Consider the following 21916-nt stretch of genomic DNA (forward strand, 5'->3'; position numbering starts at 1 on the left):
ATATTAACTGGCTTATTCATTGGTGAATAACTTTGAAAGCTACGAGTTTGTTCTTATTAATTACTTCCTTTTACTCCTTACATCCCGTACCTCTTCTACATCAGTTGTTTTCTGAAAATTGAATCCAAAAAAATCTGAAGGGTCAGCCATTTTAATAAGTAATTCTCAAGAATTGTTACAAAAAGCAATAATAAAAATGCAAACACAAAAAATTTATTATTCTCTGTTCTTGGATGACAAGCTATTTGGTAAAAGTCCCCTCAAGAAGGGTGACTATGGGTTAGTAACCATTTGATTTAATTAACTAATCTTAATTTTTATTAATTAATTTAATTAACATTAAGACATCAAATGGGAAAATCTATTTTGTTTCAATCCAACACATACTTTCTGAGCACTTCTGCTGTAGTTTTAGAATCTCAGTACAGAAGGAGCTTAGGACTGGGAATCTGCTTGGGAAGAGAACTGGGGAGCTCATCTTGAAGCTGAATGTTTATAGAAAATACGCTGTTTAACTTGGGTTTTATGTTTATTTAGGGTGCTAAAAGCTAACGGGGATGGTGGGGAGATGGTTAATGATCCATAGCTACTGCTGCTTACTATTTGCAGGATGCTATGTTGGGTACAGGTCTTATTAAAATAATTTTAAAAACACAATTTATCTCTTTAAGAAATTAAAATTTAGCATATGGAGTGGTAGTGGGAAAGAAAACACAACTACATAAGTCTAAAAGCTAAGAGAATGAAAAAGAGAGAAGATATTACACCTATTTAAAAGGATTGGACAAAATGGCACTGGAGATAGACCTCAAAACATGGACCTTAGAGAGCTTGACCAGCTCACATCCTATGATTATTTATGGTGTTATCTACACATGCAAAAATGAAGTAAAAATTCAGGTCAAGGAAGCAGTGACTTAACCATCTCACAATGAATCAAAAGCTTCTAGGGTTAATTACTTGAATATTCACTTTCATACCTGATTTTATATTTAGTGTATATAGATAGTTTCAGGTATCCACAAAGGCAATTCTGTAATTACTACAAGAAAAGTAGCATCTCCAGTGCCAATTTGATCCTGATCCATTTCTGATGTTTTCACATGTCTTTTGTGAGTTAAGTCAAGAGGGTTTGAAAACTGCCAGATTTTAGAAAACAATTACCTGCTCAATACCATACATGAATAACACTAAACTGAGTCCAATTTTGTATCTAGGCCAAGAGGGGACTCCAGCAGGAATTCTGAAGAGCCATAATGATATGACAGTGAATAATGAGTAGTACCTACTGTGGCAACTCTTCAGCTAAGATGAGTGTCAACGAAGTATCAGCGTTTTCATTGACTCTGGAGCAAAAAACTGGCTTTGCTTTTGTTGGGATTTTGTGTATCTTCTTGGGACTTCTTATTATCAGATGCTTCAAAATCCTGTTAGACCCGTATAGTAGCATGCCCTCCTCTACATGGGAAGATGAAGTTGAAGAGTTTGATAAAGGGACATTTGAATATGCACTTGCGTGAGAATTCTACCTTTAGGGTTTTTAGGGTTATGCCACTGGGACACGTGGAATATACAACTGTAACTTCCTTGAACATACTGGAAGAGGCTCATTTCATTCAGTAAATTCAATAAACATGTGTAGTTGGACAAGTCATCTAATCTGTATGGACTTCAGTGAGGAGGTTAATCAGAGAACTTTTAATGTCCCTTTCAATTCTAGTGCCCTATGAACTCTGTGAACGTATCTGGAAATCCAGAGATCTGAGATGAATGAAGATTTGAGATGTCATTAGAAGTTTTTCAGTTAGGAGTCTAAAGTCTTGTGATTTGAATTCTAATGTTGACTTAGTCAAGAACTAGCTTTATGACCTAGAAAGCTAGCTAAGGAGCACCTTTCCACACCTGCAAAACAAGAATAAAGAAACCTATCCTGCATATCTTACAGGGATGTTGAGAGGACAAAGTGATGTATAATGGATGTGAAAGCAATTTGAAAACCATAAAACACTGTTGAAACATACCTTGCAATCATTATTTATTACCCTCATTGGCCATAGAAATAGAGAGCCTCAAACCTCAAGAACCAATGGCTTAGTGTAAGTTATTCCTTCTTCAATCTTCATTCTCTTCATTTGATATATGGAAGGATAGAATTATATTATTCTAAAATTCTTTCCAACTACAAAATTCTGACTCTTTATGATTACCAAATGGAGGAATATAGTAGGAGATAAATAAATACAAAAATATTTGTGTCACCAGAACACAAAACTGCCAAACATACCAAAAAAAAGAATGACTAATATTTACTAAGAGTTAGCCCTAAATTGAGTGCTTTCCACTTATTATGTGATTTGATACTCTTATGAATCCTTTGAGTTCAACACTACTATTTCCATTCTATTATCTTAATGTCACAGATGAGGAACTGAAGCTGAGAGAGATTAAATAACTTCCCAAGGTCATCAAGCTAGAGAGTGGTTGTGTTAGGAATTGAACGTGGGCAGTCTAATGTCAGAGACATTGTTTGTAAACATCATGCTGTACTCTGAGACACTATCCTCATTTCTATATAGCTTACAAATATGGTTACTGCTCAAGTCTACGGCACTCCAAAACAAGCTGTCTTATTCCTGATACTTTCCATGTCCTAGTAGACTTAGAACACATCTGTGTTGTTTGTTAATCTTCTGGACCAAACCCACACCTCAAGGAGCTCTTTGAACCCCAGTAGGTACAGGAGTGTCAGCCTGGGACACCTTATAGCCAGTTAGTAGTTTTGTCCAAGAACATCTCATTGAGCCAAGTCAGCTGGACACACTGAAAGTTACGTGTGCCCAGGACACTAGGTATCTCCCTTGTGACCCAGGCTTCTAAAGTACTTGTTAAGATATGGATCCAAGTGTGAGATGCACCATTTGTCCCCCAGGGAAGACACCCAACAAGACCCTCCATTTTGGTGACTGGAACATAACAAGGACAGATTTTTACTTCAAAAAGAAGATCCTAAAACCCAAAACACAAGAAAACTTTATGAAGTATGAGCATTGTTTCTGAAAGTTCAACACTCACCAGCTTTTCAGATATCATCAATTCCGCCATAGTATTATTTTCAGTCCCACTAAACGGAAATTCTTTTAACCAAAAGTGTCTTCATCCATGGCATTTATTCATGATCTATTGTTCACCTTAGACTTTTGGGGGGGCAGTAGGGGAAAGAATGGTCAGTGTCTATATTTTCAGAGCCAGAAACAATATAAAAAATATGAAGAACGGTTACAGTATGGATACATCATGGAAACTTCATGAAATGCTAATTCTTCTAGGAATGTCCAATGTCATAGTCAGATCATCCTCTAGCTGCCCCTTCCTTAGAGCCCCATCAGGAAAGACAAGAGTTAAAATAGAGGAGCATACCTCCAGACAGTTTCCTCCTGTTACCTTACCCACATGTCTGAAAAGCCTAAATTGGGTTTACCTTTCAAGGATAGCTTTATGGATGGTGTAATTTCATCCATATCCTCCAAACCATGTCCCATCTGCTCCAGAACGTCTGAATCCCCTTAATAGAGAACGAAGACTTTCATTTCACAGTTAGAGATAAAAGTCTTAGAATGAAAATGTCTGGTTTATGTAAGACCAAGACTAAAACTAACTCACATGACACTGTAGTCAGGCAGGCAAGCAGCAAGGAAAAAGGAAATTGGCCACTATAGGATGCATTCGCAGTCTTTGGCAGAGGAAAAAGGTTCAGGAATAAATAGGTGGGCTCCTGAAAGAGGGAGGGGGTTGAGGGAATGGCTGTAGTAAAAGGGGACTGGGGTGGCAGAAGTAACTGACACCGAGTTCACAGCTTCCATCCAGGGCCAGTGAATAAGGCTTGTTTTGAGTCCCAGCCCTATCTTAGCTGTTCTAAATAATAGCAACAGCAAGATGAATCTGAAATAAATTTGCTGAAAAGCATAATTCCTATGCCTTGTATGTGGGGAATCAGAACCCTTTGTTGAACAGATAAATGCCTTGTACTTAAGAGCAGAGTGAGTTAGTGGTACATAGTTGTAATTCTGTCTCTATTTCTGAAACAGCCTCATGACATTAGCCTGATTGGTTAGCATGACATTTGCCTAAAAGCGTCTAAGGGGTTTTACTTAGGTTTCTGCAGACCATTTTCTACAATCCAGCATCTGCTCACCCACCTACCTTTCCTCCTACTTTAATAGGCATAGTACCTCTCCCAATCTCTAATGATTCACCCTGGAATCTTAGATGTGACTAAGTAAAACTCATCAGTCAATTGTAAATATTTCCAAAATAGTAAAAGTGCTTAAGTACAAACCAGGACTGATCTAAATCCAACACACAAATTAACTCATTTAATCCCCTCGATAACTTTACAACAAGGTAGGTAACATTATTATCCACAATTGCATTTTACAGATGCGAAAGTCAAGGCACAGAGAGATTGACGAATTTGCCAGAGCTCACACAGGAAGTGGCACAGCTGGGATGTGAGTTGAGCATACACATTTCAGAGTTTTGCTCCTAGCCCCTGTGTCAAGCTACAACCGTGCTGCCCAGGCAGCTGGAAATCACTTGGATAGCTTCTTATAAAAGACCAGGAGGATTCATTCAATCACCCCGATTGCAAACCAATGACAGAACATAAACAGAGAAATTGTTTGTGCTGTCTTAATAATCACCACCTCACAGATCTGAGCAAAACCTTTCCCTCAACAAAACGAAAAAACCGGGTTTGATATAAATATTTTACCAGGTAGAGACCAAAAGGCCACTGGGAGACTTACCCACAGTTTCATTCTCGCTTAAAACAGTTTCCCCACTAGGTAGAAATATTTTCAATAAATCACTGATTCTACATTCAATCTGCTCACTTCCTATGCAGAGAAGAATTAAGCTAATATCTACTATAAGCAAGATAAAATGATCTCAAATACCATCTTCTGGTTAAAAAGTGTAGAAATTCTCTCTGGAAGCCTAGATTTTGCTGTACTTACTAAACAATAGGAGGTCACCAGGAATCATGTGAAGACAATGGGATTCAATTTATTTAGCACCAAACAACTGTAGCACTGCTTATATTTTGCTGGATGATTACTGTTGAGCAATCCACCTCCCCTTATGAATTAAAGAAACTTTATGTGACTTCCTGTCTAAATGGATTAATCGTTTACTACCCGTTACTAGCTGAGGTGGTACTTAAGTTTCCTCAGGGCTAATGACTGGGCAGTGCCCACAGTTTTATTCCACACCAATCACTGCTCAATCATCTCTTTCAAGGAAGAGTCTAACCAATAAGAAGAAGCCTACGATTCTGGGCTGAAAGCTAATTGCCCCATATATGCCTGGGTGATGTTGAAACAGGTAACACTTCCTGAGAAGAAGATTCCTTCTTCTGGTGGTAAGTTAAACATTTCTGGGTAGGGTAAAAATCACACTTAATATTATGTCATAAAGTGGATTCTGAGGAGTGGCGTAAAGGCAAAGGATGTCGAGGACTATGATTAGAAGTGGTATATTCTATAAAAACTAAAGAGATGACAGCTTCACTTATAATTTCCCCCATAAAAGGTTATTTGCAAGTTGAAGTTAAGATTTTTTTTTTTTAATTCAAAGAAATAGCCTAAGAACTTCAGGAGAGAGGCAAGTTTTTGTTTGTATTTGTTTTTCCAAAAAGCCAAAATTTAAGGTATCAATAAAGAAATATTATTCTAGTTAAAGAATGTTCTAAGATGGGCTCATGGATTGTAAAGTGATTATGTAGTCTATTTATCTCATGGTCAAATACAAGCTTCTCAATGAATTTGAGACTATTTCATTAAAGGGAATCAATAGGGCATGATTATTTTACCTAAATATAGCATACAACTTTATTAAGGACTGAGGTTTATTTCCTTACCCTGAATACTCATATTTTTTTAAAGAGTCCATGATAGCATTTGTAAAACATACAAATGTATGAGCAAATAAAAGGCTAGTAAAAGATCCAAGAATTTACAGAGCTATCTTCCTCACAGGATATATTGTTATAAACGAATAGCATGTATTTCTTAGAAGTTTTAAAAATATTTTTAAAATTTTATAATCATCATATAATAAAATCATCACATAATATGTATTCATATCAGTAATAAAATACTTTGCAGTTTCAACATTTAGTAACGTCAATGAACTGTGTTTCAGACAGAACTGAGAATATTCTCGTCAGTTCTTACTGTACTCGGTAGAGTTATATCTCTTCTAAAATCGTATTAAATCCAACTGCACTGAGTCTAAGCAAATACTACAAACACAGATAACGGTTTAATGACTGCACCGAAAATTCTGTTTGCTGAAGCAGTTCCCCAGTTATTTATTATGGGATTTAATTGCTCAGGTGACTAAAGTTCCTGGACAGATAGTTTTTAATGAAACGAATTTAAAATTGTATGTCTTGTGATATAAAACTGCTCCCTCATAGCCCCATTCCTACTTAAGTGTGTTTATATTTCTTGAAACAAGTTTACTTTTCTTTTTCAATGGCAGCTTTGAAGAACATTCTGAAGATTGTATAGCAGACAATGCATCAAGAATCTATTTATTGAGTCCTTCTAAAACAAAAGCGAGGAGCTCCCTAATGTAAACACCTAGGGTTTATTTTGAGGAGAAAAGACATAGATTAAAAAAAAAAAAAAAAGCAACCATAAAGTAGACAGCTTGATCCAAAAAAATCCACTTTGGAAGATGTCTCTGAACAACTCTTCCAATGTATTTCTGGATTCAGTGCCCAGTAATAGCAATCGCTTTCAAGTTAATGTCATAAACGAGAGCCATGAAAGCAGTGCAGCTGTGGATAACAATGCCGACCCTCCACATTATGAGGAAACCTCTTTTGGGGATGAAACCCAGAACAGATTCAGAATCAGCTTTAGGCCTGGGAATCAGGAGTGTTATGACAGTTTCCTCCAAAATGGAGAAAATGCTAAAACAGATGCCAGTTTTCATGCTTACGATTCTCACACAAACACATACTACCTACAAACCTTCGGCCACAACACCGTGGATGCCGTTCCCAAGATTGAGTACTATCGCAACACGGGTAGCATCAGCGGGCCCAAGGTCAACCGACCCAGCCTGCTGGAGATTCACGAGCAACTTGCAAAGGTAAGTTTCAGGGCACGGGCAAGTATCTTCCCTTACTCCTTCAGGCGATCTCCTGCTCTTTAATAATGCTCTGAATGTCACAGTGTCTGGTGAGGTCTATTCCGAACCACCCTTCTTCCTGACATGACTGTCCCTAGTTCCCGATAACCAGAAAATACACAGAAGTGTCCCACGAATGTTCACTGACTGAGCACAGAGAACGAAAGAATTAGTTCTGAAAGTTAGGCAATGTGTTGTATCTTGTTTACAGTTATCATCTACTCAATGCACACTTGGTTAAACATGTCAAGCTAAATCCAAAGCTGGTTTCACCTTAGTTTTAATGCCTCCACAACAGTTGTAAAAAAAGAAAAAATCACGGGCGCTTGCTGTAGTTAATACTGTGGTTCCAGCCTTTAGAGCACATGGGTATTTTATATTCTTTAAAGAGAGAGCAAAGATTTATAAGATTCAGCATTTTATCCCTTCTTCAAAACTTTGCCTGAGGCTCCTGAATGCACTTAAGCATGTAAAAGTAACTAAATTAAATTTAAGTACAGAAGCAACAGACATGGCTAAACTTTTCATTATTTCAGGAATATAGCCTGGGTTCCCAAATCTGCTAGAAGCATGAGGCAGCACTTTTTCTAATCTTGTAGCAAATCAGTTATAAACTCAGTAGATTTTTTCTTCTATACCTTGCTCTAAAATAGGTTGAAGCACTTTACCTTCTTGCTCTTCTGGAACACAGTTTGGAATGAATATCATTCTTTATGGGTATAACTACTTGCTAAACAGAATAATTAGCTGTCACATACCCAAATGTAGTTTACTTTCGCTCAGGTTTTGAGGTAAAAGAAAACATTGACTGAAACAATTCCTTTCATATTCATTCATTCAACAATTTTTTTTTTTTAATCAAATGATTACCCACTCTGGGGAGTCTAGGAATATTGCTCTCAAGAAAGATGCTAGTAAAGGTGAAAATTCCCTTTAGTTTCTGTTCATTCTTCTTTCCACAAGGATACCCATCTCTAAAACTTACTCCCCTGATTACCCAGGGTCCCTGACTCTGCATCCTACCACCAGAGACTGAGAGACTTCCTGAGGGGAGCCCATGCTGTGAATTCTACCCTTATCTCTTCTCCCCACCAAGCCTTACTTGTCCCATGTACCATATTGGCAACACTGGGCTGAATGGCTGGTTTCTTTACAGATATAAGATTTAGACTTTATCTGGGATATTCAGCATCTTCATCAAAAGAAGTTAGCAATGTGAGAAAAAAATAGCAGCCCCCATTAAGAATTTTGAGAAGAGGGTTGATTTGAAGCTCCTGAAATCAGACTGCGGTGTCACTTTGCATTGTGTAGAAAAGAGGAAAGAAGAGAGAAAGAGGAGAAGGAAAAGAGGGAGAAGTGGGTTGCGAGAAGAGAGCACAAGGAGTTTTCAAGATATGGGAAAGGCAGAAAAAGAAATTTAGGGCATTATAAAGAGGTTTCAATTTATTCTGAAGAAGGAAAATGAGCCAAAGTTCTTTTTAAAAAGACCTGAAATTTTCTCCTACCATAATCAACCTCATTACACATGATAATTTTTAAAGCTGCATCCCTCATAAAATTGCCATCAAAATTTAAATATTCTCACTCACATTCCTCCCCCAATTTACAACAAAACAAAATAAAACTCCAATTCCATTAAAAAGGAAATGGAGCAAACTCACATTGTTCTTTGGACTAGTGTTGAGAGAAACGTAGCTTATTTACAATTCCCAAAGCCACAGTTTATGTCAATCTTTACATTAGGGGAGGAAAAACTCTCAGGGAACAATGGTCGGGTTGGTTGTTCAAAAGCCATCTGAATGACCGTGGTAGAAATGCAATAGCTGCAACTGACAGATTGCACAGCTGTTTGCAATATCATATTCTTTTTGAAAAGATAAAATGAGACAAAGGACTGCACTTTGACTTCAAGCACTTTTTTCTCAGCTACAAAGGAATAGCAAATTAAATAGTTTAAAAATAAGGTTTAGGCCCGGGGTGCTTGGGTGGCACAGTCCATTAAGCTTCCAACTCGGTTTAGGCTCAGTTCCTGATCTCAGGATCGTAAGACTGGAGCCCTGTGTTGGGCTCTGCACTTAGTGCAGAATCTGCTTGAGATTCTCTCTCCCTCTCTCTCTTCCCCTCCTGCTCGTATTCTCTCTCTAAAATAAATAAATAAATCTTAAAAAAAAAAAAAATTAGGTTTAGGCCCAATGCCCTGAATAATCATTCTGAATGAATGAGTATAGTAATAGGTCACTGTAATAAGTAATAAGTAATAAGTAATTTGACCCTTACTTACCAAGTAAGTAAGGATTTTTATTTAAAAAGCAAAATATACACTGATAAAATATTTAACAACTACTAAAAAGTAGTTGTTACTTATTGTATAAGTAACAATAAGTTGTTACTTATTACTCATTACCACTGTAATAAGTAATAAGTAATAAGTAATTTGACCCTTACTTACCAAGATACCTCATCTTGATTAAATGGTACTGTGATATCCACATAGCTAAATTGGGAGCAGAATTCAAATACAACCATGGAATCCACATTCTAGTGTTTCTAAAACTGTATGGCCCAGTTCACCTCTCCACGTGTTCTACTTCTGTGCTATCCTTCGGTATCAGACATGAACAATCCAGGCCTTCTTCAATTCATCTCTTTCTTCCTTGTTAGTGAATTTGATTCTATTTTCCCCTGCTTAGAACCATAAAAGATGAAGATCTATAGTGGAATGTAGCTATGCTGCTCCCTCCTCTGGCCCTTGACATTTTTATGGTGGTCCCTCAAACTACAACTAGGAACAATCAATAGAGCAAACATTGTATAATAATACTCAGACACATCATAGATTTTGTATGTAAAAAATTATAAATGATAATGCTTACTTAAACAATTTAAAAGTGGGAATTGACATAGTACGAGTGACATTTTTTTTGTACCCATGATTCTAATGCTTTAAAAAGCCATCTAGGAATGGTACATTCATACTACATGACAGAACATATTTAGACAGAACCTATTTGTATTTTGTGCAAATCCCTGTTATAACTTCCAAGTCAGAAAAAAAAATTACATGAAAACGTTTTCCTAATAGTTGAAATGAAAAATAGGTTTGAAAGACATTATTTCAAGTCTCTACCTTAACTGAAACTCTAGGAGTGATACTTATTGACAAAATTTGTAATCCCGATGATTTGAGATCATCTTTGAAGAAATCTTTTCATTTTCTACGTAGTAAAGAGCTAAATGCCTATACGGGTGGCTATGAATCATGGATTTCCAAAACTTTAGTCAAAAGCAGGAAAATAATGACTCCATCCTTTACTTTCTCTGCAATATTATACAAGCTACTTAACTTCAACTGCTGTTGTAGGATGTTTGTAAATACTAGAGTTTATAGGCATGTAAAGTCTAGTATGTTGCCTACAATGGTTAGAAACCCAGTAAATGGTTGTTGATGATGATGATGGTAATTTTTATATTAGCTGATTTTTATTTAAAAAGCAAAATATACACTGATAAAATATTTAACAACTACTAAAAAATGTATGATGAAATGTCTCTTATCTAATATAGATCTTCCATTATTCTCTGCAGGACTGTCATTACTGTCAATTTCTTATAAATCCTCCCAGAAATTTTCTATGCCTATACAAACATACAAATATATCTATAAGTATCTATATTCCTATCTAATTTTCTGTCTGTCGTTTTTTACAAACACATATTGAAACATACTTTACACATTGTCCTGCAATCCACTGTTTTCACTAAATAATATACATTGGAGTTCTTTCCATATCAAAACATGTATAATGATTGTTGGACGTCTGACAAAGATTAATCTGGTATTTTTACTTTGTAAAAATAATTCTACTTGTAGTGTCCAGAATAATCCTTTGGCCACCTTTTTATATACAGTTCCTAACTACAGGGTTAACCAAAATGAAACTCCTTTTCAGCCTTACTAACCACATTGTTGTTAACATTTCAGAAAAATATAATTATATAGAAATCAGGAAAATATACAGCCTTTCTATCAAAGTCAGCATTCTCGTGTCATTGAAATAAACTGTCTATGAAGAGTATAAAATGCTATAAAAATTAAGATAGAAATATTATTTTTAAGGAAACCAACCATTTACAAACTCTTCCAAAATAAAGACAATGGAATGACTTCACATTGGGGCCAATAGGCTGTTATTGACAAAAAGTAATTTGTGAGTAAAAAGCATTAGGAAAAGTAATTTGTGAATAAAAACCAATACACACACTCTGGTGTAAAAACAAACTTTTTATTGAGAGATTTTATGTATCAGACGGGGTGCTCACACTTGGCAAATTCTTGTTCAAACCTTAGAACAACCCTTCAGGGTAGGTACTGTTATTATTGCTATCTTATAGATAGCAAAGTTTTCATAAAATCCTATGGATCCTTTAGAAGAGAAAACAAAAACTTAAGTCAATACACTTCCAAGGTCAAGAAGCCAAGGTCATGTGTCTAATAAGTTGAACCCATGTCTGCATGACTCCAGAGTCCATGTTCTTTATCAGTACTTTCCATCCCCATAGCACTTTGCCTCAGCTCACTTGACAGCTACAGGAAATAGTGGAATTCAGGCTCAAAGAAGAAATTGCATTTCAGTCCTGATGGGCAGAACAGGAGATTCTGATTCCTTTCTTGGGGACTGTACCAAAAGATCACGTTGCTTCTCCTACAGAATTAATTGTAGGTCTCTTTTCATTGTCATCATCAAAAGCATTTATTAGCCTTTTATTTGTAAGTGCTGCTGTATAAAGTGAGTTAAAGAGATTTGATTTCTACTCTCCAGAATTTTATTTTATATGTCAAATGACATTGTTATGGGTAGAAATAAAAGACATGTAGTCAAATATACAAACATTAAACCACATAAGCCAATGTATAAATGCTTATATTCTGTAAAAAGACAAACAAAAGTATACAAATGCATTCTCTGGAAAATAATATTTTCTAAAGTGTTTCAAAGTTCAAATTTGGAACTTCAGCATTCAAATTGGGGATATCCAAAATTAGAAATATCACCAAGCCAAATAAAATAGACATGAAAATTGAGGCAATAAATGCCTTGAGGTAAGGACAACGGCCACCTCTAAAATATTTGTTGGAGTGAAAATCTGCAACTAAAGACTCATTCTAATATTTGCTAGACGTTTTAGTTGTAGTCTTTAGTATTCAGTAATAGATGGTGAGGAAAGAAGGAGTTCCCTTGAAGTATATGTGGAAAATATTAAGAATCTTTTGGTTTTATCTTCTTAATGCTGTTTAATACACACATAGCCACCTTTGGCCTAAGTTATTAAAAATATAAGTCAATTTGCATGTGGGCTATGTGTTTTCAGATACAGTAAAAATACTGTGATTATAAACTGTGACCATTGGTAGTAATTTAGAAGCATGGTTTATAGTAACTGTTAAAACAAAACAAAAAAAAACCCCCTCATTTTCATAATTTAAAATACTCCCCTTTATCGCAAAGGGCTAGTAATGTACAACCATAATAACGTTGATCAATAAGATATAGAAATGTGATTAGAATCAGACTTTTCATTCTGAAATGAACCTTAGGAATTATCTGATCCTTAATGGGATTGGTTTAAAAAAAAAAAAATCCCAGGATTGTAAGACGCTTAAGTAGAATAATATTGGCCATATGTTAATAATTGTTGAAGTTGAGTGATAGGCACAGGAGATCTATTTATTCTCCCTACTACTGCATATATTTAAATATTTCAATAATAAAAGAAAGTTTAAAACAATTGGGAGGGAATCATGCAGTCCTAAATATTTATGGAGCTATTTCTCAACGATGGCCTAAGATTTCTATCATCCTGAGATTAAAGGGTGAAACCTAAAAACATGTATAGCAGCAAATATTATCTAGTTAGAATTTAAAGAATAAACATACTTATTTCTTTCTTCTTTGATGACAGCTAGAAAGGTATTTGTCATTTTTCTGGGGTCTGTAAAATCACACATTTTATATTAAGTAAAATAATTTATGTGATTGAAGCTTCACTAGTTTATCAATATTGGAGGGGAGAAATGGCCTTTCTTTCTTTCTTTCTTTCTTTTCTTTCTTTCTTTCTTTTCTTTCTTTCTTTTCTTTCTTTCTTTCTTTCTTTCTTTCTTTCTTTCCTTCTTTCTTTCCTTTCTTTCTTTCTTTCTTTCTTTCTTTCTTTCTTTCTTTCTTTCTTTCTTTCTGATGCATTTTATTTTACCTTCTCTGAATACTTAATGCACAGGTGAAACTTTTGGTAAATAAATAATCATTCTCTAAAGCTATGCAATTTAAAATGCATTTACGAAAGGTGGTGGGTCATCATTTATGGTAATGGAGTGTGAACAAAAAATTAATTCAAAGTATGAGGGAAAAAACTGGTTTCAGGCAGCAATCATAAAACTTGTAGTCTTTGGGACTTTGGTCTCAAGAACATGTACCAGCCAGAAGCCTGCCAGCCACTGGTTATAGCTCACAGCCATCAAGTGCCCACAAACCCTCAACCCAGTCTTTTCAGTACTTTGATGATAAGTTGACTTTATAATTGCTGTATGGGCTTACAAAGGAGGCATTTATTAAAGAGTGAAACCAGGTTTTGCTTTGCCATGTTAGAAGAGAAGATGACAAACATAGAAAAATGATTTTGCCTTAGAGTAAATTACTTCAAAGTAAGATTTTCAGAAAACCCATTGGATTTATCCTCCTTGGCAGTATCCAGGAAAGGTTAAGTAAGTTGCTGGAGGACACACCCTGAATTAATTGCATAGCTGAAACCAGATTCCAAGTCTCCTAGTTTATATGGTGCAGTGATTTTTCAGCTCCTGTAAGAGAGTAAGCAATGGAAATGGATTCTATACTTATAAATTTACTACAGTCCTTTATAGTCAAATGAAGAAACACACTTAAAAGTTTTTTCCCTTCTATGGCATAAATACATTAAAAACTTTGAAACTCTAGCAGGCTGAACATATTCACCTAAGAAAGAGTTGAACATCCTACATTGACTCTATTTTGAATAGTTTTAAAAAATTATTGCCTTACTAACTTCCATTTATGATGAGTTCCCTGACATGCCCTCATAGAATATTCCTTTTGCTTCATATTGTGATGTCCTAGTGATAAATTGAAGAACTGCTAAACTGTGCCCAGAAGGGCATCTACGAGATAGAAATGTCCATTTAAGGGGAAATTTTAAATATCTTTTTCATCCTTTAGCCTATTTTGTAAGATGTTTTTTTACAATCATTGGTATTCTCATTAATCCAGATGTAAGTAAGGTTCACAGTTACCTCCGGTGTTCAGCCAGGAGCAAAGCAATTTCCTGGACCAAACCCTCAAGTTCAGGTTTAATCAGAAAACATAGGTTTTATTCCCAAGATTGCCTTTAAAAAGCAAGCAACTAGGGCTCTGTCTCATGGAATCCCCAATTAACCGAGGAAAAGGAAATTGCCTTCTCCCTAAATGAATAGCTGCTGATAGGCTGGCCATGGGATCTTGATTAACTAGAATATTGACAATTTTAAAAGTTTTTCTCAAATCAACTCAAATAAATGAATTTCTTAACCAAATAATCTCTTCAACATTCATGGGCATTTTAACACATTCCTCAATTCTGTGCTCTCATTGATTTTCTAGTTACGGAAAATGAAAAGTTCCATCTGAATCACTCAGCTGCCTTATGAGGATAGAATCCATTCAGAGAAAAAATCGAATTTTTAATTGCCTGGAGAAAAACCTCAAATGTTTCATCCATCTGTAATAGAATGCAGTGTATATAGACAGGTGCGCTCCAATATAATAGCCGCAGCCACACATGCTGCTCTTTTTTTTTTTTTCTTGAGCCCTTGAAATGTGGCTAGTACAAATTGAGATCTGCTATCAGTGTAAACTACACACCAGATTTCAAAGACATAGTGTGAAAAACAAATGTAAAGTGTCTCATTAATATTTTTTATTGATTTCATGTTGAAATAATATTTTATAGAAGTCTCTTAAGTAAAATATATTATTAAATATATTATTAAAACAGTCCATGATCAGATTCCTCCTCCAAGGTGGGATGCCACTATAGTAATGAATTATTGCCAACATTAAGAATATGATATTGTACAAAAGTTAAGTACATTTTTAAAATTTAAGGGTCCAAATCTGAACCCAAATTATTTTATTAATTTCCTTTTACTTTTTTAAAAGGAGCTACTAGAAATTTTTGAATTACATACATGACTTGCATCTCTAGCTGGTGTAGATAACTGGTTTCTGCCCTGCTCGTTCAGCCTCAATTTCTGTGGACTTTGATTATCTGTATGTTACATTGATGTGAACATATGATGTCAGCTTTCAATTATCTGTACAAATAGGGACTGAGGATACTTAGAATTAAGATATTCCTCATGTAATTCACGACTAAATTTTAACTATTGATTTCACTCAATTTTACCCCCAGTGCTTTAGGAAAACAGTAAGATGATCGGATTTGAGATTCATTCTCTTCCCCCTTCCTCTTTAAATGTGGGTTACACACAGGAAACAATGAGAAATGAAATACGCAATAGGGATGGAAGAGAAAAGAAATAGGAGGCAAGGATGGACAAGAAATGAGGTCATCTGTTCTTAAGTGGTAGAGATCAGGTGGCCTTCAAATCCACTTTATGGATTCAGTACTGTCTTTTGATGACCTGCTGTATGGTAGGCTCTTGTTTGGCATTGAGGAGAAGTAACCCACAACCTCCAGTTAATATACAATGACTTACCACATTGAATTGCACTGGTTACCCAAGTGTCGTACTAGTCAAAAAAAAAATCTTGTGGGAAAACAAAGTTGGAAGAAAGCCTTATTTACATAGAGAAGTAGAAGAACATGGAGACAAGAAGTCAGTCACTTGGAGCAAACAGCCCAAATTAGAGTTAGCTTACAGTGGGTATGCTAATGATACATCAAAGCCCAAAGAAGCAATAAACCTTGAGCATAGCAAGGACAAGAACTTTGATCACCTTCAAATAAAGTCCTTACAATAAATACTGAATATTTATTTCACACCAGTCCCATTTTAGAGGGGGGAAAATTGTCCTTGTCTGAGACTTCTTAGCTAGTAATGTGGGAACACATCATCCCAGCCTTAAACTAATTTAGACCATTTAAATAGAATAAAGTTGTTCTTTAATAATGGTAATTAAGATGTCCCCAGTGTTTCCACCCCTTACTGGAAAAGATTGTTCTGGGGGAACTCAGTGGGTAACTCAGTCTAACCATTGGAGACAGGTAGGTGCCAGATAGGCTAAATTAAGTGGGTGCATCTGAAATTATTCAAAGTCATATCTAAAAAAGAAATTAGATTTGTTCTTAACTTGAGAGAAACAGAGCTATTTCCTTCCCCCATTAGATCCAGATTATCCTACTGACACGGAAGGTCTTCAAAATCAGGTCACAAAAAGCCATAAATGAGCTTTTGACATTTTTTATACAACTTACTTTTTATTTCTACTCAGCCTACCTTTTTAGTAGTCAGTCAGTCATGAGACTTCTTACCCTTTGTACAATACTACCAGCACATCCAGCAATTTTCAGGCAAAGACATATCGAATCTGAAACTTCCTCTACAGGAATAGCATTCTTGTCGCCAGATACTATCTTTAAATCTTTTTAGAACTGTAACCCTTTTCTTCTTGTTTTTAAAGAAAGCGCTTCTATGTGTTCTTTCATTCAATCTTCTTAAAGATGATGATTAGAGAAGTTTTATTATCATTATTTTAGATGAATAAAGTGAAGCCCAGGGAGGTTAATGGAAAGAAGTCCAGATAGTCCACATCAATGAGATTAACCTCTTACTATGCCTCAAAGACTCATTCACTTTGATAGGCTTTCCACCACCCTGCCTTTAGTTTCTTTTTCTCTCTGTTCTCTTTGTGTTCTGAAGGTACCCAAATCTAACCGTTTTTTTTTTTTTTAGGTAATATTTTCACCGGTAGAAGAACTGCCCAAGCTCCTTTACCACCCTTGCAGTTTTGCTGTGCCTGAAATCTCTCACAAAACGAACCCATCAGCTCCCAGGGCAAAAAGATAATTATCTTATTCAAATGCTAGAATATTCCTCTTTTGCATGTGTTCTAAAATTTTATGTCAATTGTTTTGATTTGGCTTTGAACGTTTTACGGGTCCCTGCATTGACCAAATACTGTTTTTGCTACCTGTAAAAATGCAGAACGTAGCGGTGGCACCGGGTTTGGCTGACAGGGTTGCTAATGGTGATGGGATGCCTGAAGATGAAGAAGCCGAAAACAAGGAAGGGGAGGATAAAGCCGGCGCTGTGAAGTTTGGATGGGTGAAAGGTGTGCTGGTGAGAAAGCTCCTACGTTTCCAAATGAAATCTGTTTGTTCAGTGTCCTTGGGGTTTAAGTGTTGGCAAAGCCTGGACACCAGAATTACAGACAGGGCTGGGTTTTGCCCCACTCTCATGTCTCACATCCCTTTCGATGCTCCTTCAACCCACAGGTAAGATGCATGCTGAACATCTGGGGTGTCATGCTCTTCATTCGCCTCTCCTGGATTGTTGGAGAAGCTGGAATTGGTAAGCAGGTTTCCCCATGCCCCTTACAGAGTTTTCAATGTCAGTGATAAACTCCATAAGCAACTTGTTTTGACCATTAATGCTAAATGTGAGACAGAGGTCATGGAAATAATCTGCACTCCAGCTCTTTCACTTTGCCTCTTTGACAATGTTTGTCAGAGAGGAAAGGTGAAGTGTTAACTTCGGGGAGGCTGGAATTTTCCAGCTCGTTAACCAGATAAATGCTCAAGCAAGTATTTCTATGTTTTCATTGAGTTTTAGGTGTATAGATATATAGAGACACATATATTTGAAATAGTACTATTCCCATTGGGAGATATACTGATATTTGTGCATTCCCCCCTTATGATTTTGGCAAAATTTCACTCAACAAAAACAGTTTGTGGGAAAAGTGGTAACAATGTGACTGGACTAATGCTGAATTAGTTGAACATTTTCCAAAGAAAATAATTGTGTTACTTTCAGGTACCAGTGGTAGGAAAACAAAGGTTAATAAAATATTGCCAGATAGAGGCTTAAAAATAATAGATAAAATGACTAAGATAACATATATAACTATTACTAATTTTTCTAATGGAAAATGCATGATGTTGAAATTATTTCGAGTGATTATTTGATGTTTTTAAAGATGATATTTTATTTAAAATATCATTTCCCTTGGCAAACCTTTTTTTTTTTATCGAGAGTATACTGGTAAAATTTATATGAAAATTTTATTTGAATTTTATCAAAGTTCCTGATTTAATGCGATAAAAATTAATGATGTTCTACCCTGTATATGGGAAATACATTATAGATCCACTTTTGGAGAAGACCTATAAATCATTACTATCAAGAACGTAGAGGCTCAGATGTGCTTTTAGATAACTGCTCCAGAATGTATCTCAAATCACATTCAAAGGTACTTCATCCTTATTTATTGCCTTTGCCACTCAAAACATACTGAGCATCACCAGAAGACTAACTCGCAACAAGAAAGGGCCGCGCTGTAAATTGAAACACTGGAACCAGTTCCCATCGTTTTTCCATGTTTCATGTTTGGCAACTGCTGGGTTCCTGACAAAGGGCAGCTTGCCAACTTTATGATGCATATCAAATGAATGCTTATAGCCGCAGGGTCCAAAATAAGTATATGCTGTTCCATGGAAAATCTGCATCTTAATATTGCCAAGTGTTTGCTCCAGGGTTTCATGCAAAATTAGTTTTTTAAGGGCAGTTTAGTAACTTATTGAGATCATCAAGCAACATTACTCTGTTTGGAGGTGTGAGTGTAGCCAAGGGCAAGAGTAATTCTTTCTAATGCAACTTATTTAACATCCATGTGTTTGGGCAATAATCTGAACTTTAATCAGATCTTACATTATTCTTCTCAGTTTCACGCTTATCGCAAAATTATAAAATATGAAGAACCCTATCTTCAGTATTATACCTTCAGACATCAGTATTGTTTTAATAAGGACTTTTTATTTAAGTAGTCCTATCCTACTTTAAATGGGTGTCTAGCAGGTTTTCCTTTGAATGAAGGTTTGTTTGTCGTGGTTGTTTTAGTTCTCAGAAAGTAGACTTTAGTGAGTCGTAGAAACTTATTACCACCCTTACTCAGTTTTACTGGCCTTTGCTGTGAACTTAAAGCTAAATGAGCTGATTAAGTCACCTTCTGGGTCCCATTTGGAGTCCCTTTATTGGGTAAGAAAAGAAGCAAACCCAAGTAGTTTCTCCTTGTTGTGGGGATAGTTTGGGGAAGAAACCTGAATACACTTTCAAGAGGAGACCCTGGGAACAAAGCCAGAAGGAAGCTGGAGCCACAAGTCACAATAGCTACAGCCCTTGGGTAACTGTTCTAGCGCTGTGAGTTTGGGCTCTCTTTTCGCCAAAAGCAAATGGTAGAATAAGCCACGAATGCCATTGACTTGTTCTTCTCTGTCTCAGAGACTTTGGCTGGGGTAAGATAGTTTCTAATAAACATCAGGCATGGAAGAAGGGTATGAAAAAGGTATGACCTGAAGCAAGTCATTTATACTCCATGAGCTTCATTTTCTCATCTGAAAATGAAGGAGCTGGATTAATTGTTTCCCAGTCGATTCTTTGCAGATAAAGCTAAAGAACCTTGCTGTCTAGGCAGACACAAATTGAGATAGGCTAGGGTAGTGCAATAGTCTTCAGACTGTGGGGTGCCTAAGAATGACCTGGGAAGTTAGGTTACAAAACCACAGAATCCTGGGATTCACTTTGAAAGATTCAAACTCAGTGGGTCTGGGCATTTTTAATAAACACCTCAGGTCTTTCCTGAATTAGGTGGTTCAAGGACCTCCCTTGGAGAAAACTACAAACTGAGTGTTCTCGAAGCTGCCTCTTACCCTGGGATTTTATGTTTAATTGTGAGAGGAAAGCAAATCCCTTGCTGTTTAAATGTATAAAACTTTGTTCCAGGATTTCAAATGGTTTACAGAAATATACAGAATGCAAAAGAATAAATAAGAATTGCTGGGAAAATAGAAGCAAAGGGAAAATAAGGGTAGGGGAATAATCAGAGTAGGTTTAATGTCCTGAAATGCAAACTATATAGTTCTGTATAGTTGCTGGGGTGAGCTAAACATTTGACATCAAATGTCCTCAAAACAAAATCAGAAGCAAAATAATGTGCAGAAGATAAGATGAAACTACCTGTAGGGGTGCAAAGAACTGAGGCCACATGGTGATGTAGAGGTGATGTTCACCACAGGATCCCTGCAATAGATTCGAAGAATTTAGTGCAACTATTTCTTACAACACCAAACTTTGTCTGTAGGGACTGATGCAAACTGAAGTTTGCATCTCATGCCTACAATTAACCTCTTCCTACTGCACTTCAAACTGTGAAATAGCCTCGAGACTTATTTTAGAGCCAGGATATAGCCAGGAGCATCAAGAGAGGCAGCCTCCAATGCCTTGTTTCTATTTCTCTCTGTCCTTCCTCTCCTTCCACTTCCCCTTTGCCCAGGGCATGGCCAGAGAGATTACAGCCTCTCTTAGACGACTACTGTTCTAATAACCCCGGGAAGCAAGACAGCCTGCCAACAATTACGAAGCGTCCACTCTATGTGGGGGACCATACCAAAACAGACCCAGGGTAGAGCGTTCTGGCTAGAGCCAGGGGGATTTCAGTGCCTGTGACCCCAAACTTCTTTCTGTAACACTGGCAACAGACAGCCTAACAGGAGAAAAACAATCAGAAGTTTATTAACTTAGGCATCGTGTGTACACAAGGGAAGACTCTGCAATGGGTAACTCAAAGAGTGGGCTTACATAGCATTTTAACAAGAGAACAAGACTTTTTTTAGAGAAGTCACAAGACAAAGGGAAAGGACTGAGTTTCTAGGGTGGCAGATTGTGGGGGCACTAATGGAAAATAAGTAAGTTTGTTAGGTAGGTTCCTCCAGCTGCGAAGGGCCTTGAATTGGCTCTGCTGATGAACTTCTGTCCTTCCTGCTATAGAGGAAAGCGGATCCACTTTACAAACGTACATCTTGTTTTGAGGCAAATGGGGGGAAGTATCTGCTTTTTTTCTGTTGCCTTTAGCTCAAACTAATCTTTCTGCTCAAGTGGTACATTTCGGGGTGGCAGATTCTGCTACCCTTCAGTATCCTCTTGTCTGTGTGCTTCCTGAAGCTGACAGCAGCCTTGCCTTTCTCTGAATTCCGGTTTATCACTTTCTGCCTCCTAGAATCATTGACCTTCTGCACCATAAGATCCTTGAGGGCGGTTTTTTTCATTTCATTTTATTTGTTCCTTGCAGTTCTCTTGCTACCTGACACCTGGCTGGATGTATAGTAGGCTTTCAATAAACAACAGTTATAACTATTGTGGACATGGACCAAAAAGCAGGGCCACTGACTGTGTACCGTGTTCTACTCACTGTGCTGGCCACTTTCCACACGGATTCTTTCTAATTCCATTGCCATGTTTGGCTCAGAAAATGAGTAACTTGCCAGAGGTCACGTAGCCAATAAATGAAAGTAATTCCATTTGATTCTTTCCACTTTATTCATCTGCCAGAGGAACAATTTGTTATATTGTATGTAATTTTCCACTCCCACACAACCAAATGGACATAAAAAGATAGTTACCTGGAAGGATGAA

General features: G+C 36.5%; 2 protein-coding genes across 4 annotated transcripts in view; both read left to right on the plus strand.

Annotated features, from left to right (window-relative positions):
* Positions 1-1274: 1274 nt before the first annotated feature.
* Positions 1275-1520, plus strand: CTXN2 (cortexin 2). Its single transcript, XM_021694044.1, has one exon. It carries the CDS (start codon positions 1275-1277, stop codon positions 1518-1520), a length of 246 nt encoding a protein of 81 aa, XP_021549719.1.
* Positions 1521-6728: 5208 nt separating this feature from the next.
* SLC12A1 (solute carrier family 12 member 1) overlaps positions 6729-21916 on the plus strand; it is an 86738-nt gene continuing 71550 nt past the window's right edge. For all 3 annotated transcript variants that reach the window (XM_044917786.1, XM_021693783.1, XM_021693784.1), the window contains exons 1-3: positions 6729-7161; positions 17432-17566; positions 17722-17797. In XM_044917786.1, coding sequence (XP_044773721.1) covers positions 6742-7161; positions 17432-17566; positions 17722-17797 — 631 coding nt within the window. In that variant the 5' untranslated portion in view covers positions 6729-6741. The remainder of the gene's footprint in view (positions 7162-17431; positions 17567-17721; positions 17798-21916) is intronic.

The sequence above is a fragment of the Neomonachus schauinslandi genome, chromosome 9, assembly GCF_002201575.2.
Source record: "Neomonachus schauinslandi chromosome 9, ASM220157v2, whole genome shotgun sequence".
Taxonomy (NCBI): domain Eukaryota; kingdom Metazoa; phylum Chordata; class Mammalia; order Carnivora; family Phocidae; genus Neomonachus; species Neomonachus schauinslandi.

What these genes read in the sequence shown, in the direction of transcription:
- CTXN2 (XM_021694044.1), top strand. Translation starts at nt 1,275, where the DNA reads ATGAGTAGTACCTACTGTGGCAACTCTTCAGCTAAGATGAGTGTCAAC.